Genomic DNA, 6,000 nt, shown 5'->3' on the forward strand with positions numbered 1-6,000 from the left:
AGATGACTCAGGTTAAGAGTGTTTGCTGATCCCCCCCTCCCAATTTTCCAAAACAGGGTTTCTCTGTGTTACAGTGCTGCCTGTCCTGGAACTTGCTCTGTAGACCAGGCTGGACTTGAACTCAAGAGATCCGCCAGCCTCTGCCTCCTGAGTGCTGAGATTAAAGGCGTGCGCCACCACCGCCCGGCTTCATTTTCCCTTTTTAAGATTTTAGTTTTTTATTACTTTTATTTGTGTGTGTGAGTGCCTGAGCCAGAGGATGATGGAGATGTTGGTTTCTCTGGAACTGGAGTTACAGTGGTTGTGAACCACCTGACATGGGTGCTGGGAATCAAACACAGGTCCTCTGAAGCACAGCAAGTGGTCTTAATTGTGGAGCTCCAGTCCTCTTTTTTTTTTTTTGGACAGGGTCCATCACTGAACTGGCCCTGCTGACTGGCTGGGTTCCCTGGGATCCCAGGCATGCGCTGCAGTGTCTAGCTGGGACTCTGAACTCAGGTCTGCACGCTTGCAGAACAACCACTTCACTCACTGAGCCATTTTCTCCAGAGCCCCAGTTTTTTTTTTTTTTTTTTTGAAAGCTAAAATTATTACTAGGCATAGTGGCACACGTCTATAACCTCAGCTGCTCCAGGGGCCCAGGCAAGTATATCACAAGTACAAGGCCTGCCAGGGCAACTTAATGTCTCAAAAGAAAGATTTCAAAGGGAGCTGAAGGTACCTATTTCAGTGGCAGACACTTGTCTACATGTGAGGCCTGGATTTAACCCCTCTAAATTTAAAAACAAGGGCTGGAGAGATAGCTCAGCAGTTTAGAGCACTGACTGCTCTTCCAGAGAACTTGGGTTCAACTCCCAGCAACCACATGGTGGCTCACAACCATCTGGTGCCCTCTTCAGGTGTGCAGGCGTAAATGCAGGCAGAACACTGTATACATAATAAATAATCTTTTCTTAAATTTATTTTTATTTTATGTGCATTGGTATGCATGTATGTCTGTGTGAAGGTGTCTGATCCTGGAGTTACAGACAGTTGTGAGCTGCCACGTGGGTGCTGGGAATTGAACTCGGGTCCTCTAGGAGAACAGCCAGCTCTCCCAACTACTGAGCCATCTCTCCAGCCCCAATAAATAAATCTTAAAACAAAAACAAAAAGGTAAAATTTCAATGAGGCTAAAAGGTAGAAGCCCAAACAGATAATATGATCTCTTTTCATGAAAAATAAAACAGAATGGGGACTGGAGAGATGGCTCAGGGGTTAAGAACATTGCCTGCTCTTCCAAAGGTCCTGAGTTCAATTCCCAGCAACCACATGGTGGTTCACAACCATCTGTAATGAGGTCTGGTGCCCTCTTCTGGCCTTCAGGCATACATGCCAACAGAATATTGTATACATAATAAATAAATAAATAAATATTTAAAAAAAAGAAAAAAATAAAACAGAATTAGGGAGGGAAGCTCTCTTGGCCCTCTGGGGTCATGTTAGTCTCTGGGTTCCTGGAAAGTATAAAGCAGTTGATCAGGAAAGGAGACTTTCTCCAGAGCCCCAGCGGACATGGCGGTCAGTCCCTTGGAAAAATGACTTCCATGGTACTCGTGGTTGCTATTTTCCTGACTATAAGTCAATCTCATTCTCGTATTTCCCTCTCCTTTCTCCTCCCCTTCTCTTCTCCCCCTCCCCTCCTCTCCCTTTGTAGCCATCCTGAACTCTTGGCAGCTCAGTTCCACTGAGAGCCAGGGGAGGCCTGAGGCAGCAGAATTCCCGGCTACGGAGAAAACTTGCTGGAGGAAGGACAGTGGGGCAGGAGGTGCCACCAGCTACACGCAGGAGCTCAATTATATAGTTCCATTCACTCCTCCTGCCAAAGCACGGGGAAGAGCAGCTCATCCGCTAAGTCTGCATTTGCTCATCCTGGCTTGCACATTTTAACCTGGCTCTAAAACCAGGCGACAGCAAACCAATGACTTGGGAATCAAATACTGTCGCTGAAGCACAGAACAAGCTGTCCGAGTGACTGCTACCCACGAGGCCCAAAGAGAAAGAGATACTGAAGTCACTTGCTGATGTGAAACATGGAACATTGATGCAGTTGCTTTTATTTATTCACCTATAAAGATGACCGCAACGATTGTGCTGAGTAACCCTCAGATTAACACTAATTATATTACTAGAGATGGGTTCCTAACCAGACCAGGGAAGGGCGAGAACAACAAAAATCTCCAAAACACTGAAACAAAGAAAAAACTTAAAATGCTACTTTCCCATAGACTTTAGACTGGGTTGCAGCCTGAGGTAAGAGGAAACAAGGCTTTGGGCATTTTGAAGAAACTGAAGGTTAAGGTCAGTGCCAACCATGGGACTGAAACCCTGATTTGAGCGTCTGATCTCAGGCACATTCCGAAGAGAGGCAGGTTCCCAAATGATTCCTAGTGTTCGCACCTCTTCACACACTAACGCTGAGTTCCCTTTTCTGGCTGATTCGCTACTGTATGAAGTCCCCTCACTGCTGCCCCCCTTTAACCGACACTGAGTGGGAACCTGGCAGACCTGTGGCGTCTACTCCGAATGGAAAGGTGACAGACTAGCACCGTCACCCTTCCTCTAAGACAGCCTCTGCGGGCAGCTGGAAGACAGGCGCACTGGGCGAAAGGCTGCTTACCCTTGGGAAAACCAACCATAGCTGTCCTCATTCCTGGTGAAAATGACCAACCGGGTCAGTCCATATCACTAGGAAAGGCCAAGGAAAAATGGCTTTCTCTCAAAAAATAACAAGAGGAGAAAGCAAAAAATATTTAGGATGGCCCAATGTGATATGCATAAATTTCTTTTTGTTATTATATCTAAGTATACATTTCCTAAAAGCCCAGTTACTAGATTGAACTGAATGGGAAGAAGAGAGAAGCCAACTGGAATTTCCCTCAAGAGTTCACAGCTTCAGCCTGAGAGGTCCTCGGTTTGCGCTGTGGAAGCCCCTTTTTGAATGAAGGCTTGGGTGGGCTAGGCGTCATGCTGGCTCCAACTCCATTGGTCCCTGAAGAATAAGCCTGGCTCCATTCACTAGCATTTCCTGAGGCCTGAGGTGGAGTACTCTGGTAGCGGGACCCAGATGAATACCACGAGTTGTTTCTGTAGCGACTCGCACTGTCATGCCGCCCTTGGCTTGTGGGGTCAGTGGTCTTCTGGCTTTGTGGTCTGTAGCTTTGGCCTCCTCGCCGGTTTCCTGGAAATACCTACAGATAAAAAAGCACAACATTCATGGCGCTCTGTCATTATGATGCCTGCTTTGTTCCACTGTTTTGAAAGCGTAATCAATCATGATTGGGATTCAATCCTACCAGCCAATCCAACCTATTCACTCCTTCGGAATACACTTTCCACGAATCTCCCTGCCTCTCGTACTTAGGTCTTCCCTACTGAGGAGTCCCATCTCGTTAAGACATGCACAGAAAGGAAATAAACACAGAAGAGTCACAAGCTCTGAATCAGACAAGTGTCTGAACACATAGATCCCATGCCTCCTGTAAAGACACGAGCACGTGTGTAGTATTTTGAACGCAACTGTCCCCATTAAGCTTATAGGGAGTGACACTATTAGGAGGTGTGACTTCAATGGAGTAGGTGTGGCCTTGTTGGAGGAAGTGTGTCACTGTGGAGGCGGGCTTTGAGGTCTCATATGCTCAAGCAACGCCCAGTGCCTCAGACCACTTCTAGTAGCCTTGTGGGTGGAGGGGTGTAGAACTCGCAGTTCCTTCTTCAGCACCTGTCTGTCTACACGTCCATGATGATAATGAACTGAACCTCTGAAACTGCAAGCAAGCCACCCCAATGAAACGTTTTTCCTTTATAAGAGCTGTCATGCCAGGCGGTGGTGGCACACGCCTTTAATCCCAGCACTTGGGAGGCAGAGGCAGGCGGATCTCTGTGAGTTCGAGACCAGCCTGGTCTACAAGAGCTAGTTCCAGGACAGGCTCCAAAACTACATAGAAACCCTGCCTTGAAAAACCAAAAAAAAAAAAAAAAACCACAAAAAAACAGAGCTGTCATGTGAGGCTGGAGAGATGGCTCAGAGGTTATGGCTGCTCTTCCACAGCTCCTGAGTTCAATTCCCAGCAACCACATGGTGGCTCACAACCATCTCTAATGAAATCTAGTGCCCTCTTCTGGCCTGCAGGGATACATGCAGACAGAACACTGTATACATAATAAATAAAATAAATCTAAAAAAAGTTGCCATGGTCTCTTCACAGCAATAGAAACTCTAAGACAAAAGTTGGTAGCAGGGACCAGGATATTTGTGTGACAGGCCTGACCATGCTTTTGTTTGAAGGAACACGGACCATGAGATTGTGGATTAGAAAAGCAGTCAAGTCAGGCGGTGGTGGTGCACACCTTTAATCCCAGCACTTGGGAGGCAGAGGCAGGCGGATCTCTGTGAGTTCAAGGCCAACCTGGTCTACAAGCGCTAGTTCCAGGACAGCCAGGGCTACACAGAGAAACCTTGTCTTAAAAAAAAAAATCAAATAAACAAAAAAAAGCAGTTGAATGCTTTAAGTGCTGCTCAACGGGTCACTCCTGTAGGAGCACGGAGGGTTTGGACTGTGGGGCCTGGCTCCAGAGGAGTCAGAGGGGAAGAATTTAGTACGTTACCTAGAGACAGTCTTATGATATTTTGGTGAAGAAGGTGGATGCTTTTTGCCCTTGTCCAAAGAGGCTGCCTGAGGCTAAAGTGAAGAGTTTAAACCCTAACTAAGATACATGCAGCATAAGAAAAGTAAGCAGAGGAAGTCCGCTTTGCTGTGTCCTACAAGCCGTGGACAAACCAGGAGCCATGGAAGTCAGCATGCCTTTCACGTCACAGCCCAGGAAGCTCCTAGGACTGGCTTTTTTACCTTCAAACCAAGGAAACAAGACCATGGGTTAATCTGCCACTTTCTAGAGTTTGCTCCCACCCTACGAGGTTCACTTGTTCTGCCCTGATCTACTCTTACTGGGCTCCTGAGTCCTGAGGCTTTCAGCTGCATGGTGGTGAACTTGACACTTGAACTATTTGTCTACCCACTTGAGATGGGTGCACAACTCCCAGTGTGACTAATTATCAGACAACACAACCTACAAGAGACTGCCAACAAATGTAAGTCAGTGCTGGGGCAACAGGAAGTCTCAACTGGCTGGTGGTGTGGAATACTGTCTCAAATGATTTCCCCGGAAATAATGGAGACTAGATGGAATGGGAACAGAGAGGAAGGTAACACAATGAGCTATCAGCACTGAAACACAACAACTGGGGGTCATTTCCCCTGGTGCACTCAGTGTGAAAGCTGTATTACCTCCCGATAAGCCTGGCCGGGTCCGTCACTGGAGTCTGTCATGGCTGCTGAAGTCTCTCCTGGGGCACAGTGTCTCTTGTTAGCACCTGGAAGGCTGGGAGCACAGGGGGAAGAGGAAGCAGCAGACCCATCACCCGGGCCGTTCAAGGACACAGATACTACCGAGCTGCATCGAGATCTGGTCGAATAGCTGTTCTTTGGATGGGACACTGAAACAGGAACATGAGGAATATGCTGTGGTCATATGATGCATTTCACAGTGAGCAATTTAATGAAAAGAACATTTGAGGGCTGCCGTGCTGGCGCAGTGCATAAAAGCACGTGCTGCACAAGCCTGAGCCCATGGAGCAGTGGGCAGAGAGAAACTACTTCACAAAGTTGACTTTCATGTCTTCCCATTAACAATAAACATGTTTTCGGACTGTCCATGGGACAGTCATAGGAAAATCTACAAAATGACAAACCTACTGCCCTGTGAAGGATTCCAAGACAGGAGGACAGCCTCAGACCAAACCACATCGGCCTCCACTGATGCCTCTCGGCATCTCCTCTACCTAAACTCCTGGCTGTACTTCCAGCAGCCTGGGAACAACAGGACAGGCCTATGTTTTGTTTCCTATGCAAGTGGGCCCTGCAGAACAGAAGGAAGGAAGGAAGGAAGGGAGGGAGGGAG

General features: G+C 47.4%; 1 protein-coding gene across 1 annotated transcript in view; it reads right to left on the reverse strand.

Annotated features, from left to right (window-relative positions):
• Positions 1 to 2,075: 2,075 nt before the first annotated feature.
• Positions 2,076 to 6,000, reverse strand: part of Spats2 (spermatogenesis associated serine rich 2) — a 69,003-nt gene continuing 65,078 nt past the window's right edge. Inside the window, exons 12-13 of the mRNA XM_005353931.2 lie at positions 5,328 to 5,536; positions 2,076 to 3,230 (exon numbers count right to left, since the gene is read on the reverse strand). Of these exons, the coding sequence (XP_005353988.1) occupies positions 2,919 to 3,230; positions 5,328 to 5,536 (521 nt within the window). The 3' untranslated portion in view covers positions 2,076 to 2,918. The remainder of the gene's footprint in view (positions 3,231 to 5,327; positions 5,537 to 6,000) is intronic.

Source organism: Microtus ochrogaster, chromosome 15, assembly GCF_000317375.1.
Source record: "Microtus ochrogaster isolate Prairie Vole_2 chromosome 15, MicOch1.0, whole genome shotgun sequence".
NCBI classification, from domain to species: Eukaryota; Metazoa; Chordata; class Mammalia; order Rodentia; family Cricetidae; genus Microtus; species Microtus ochrogaster.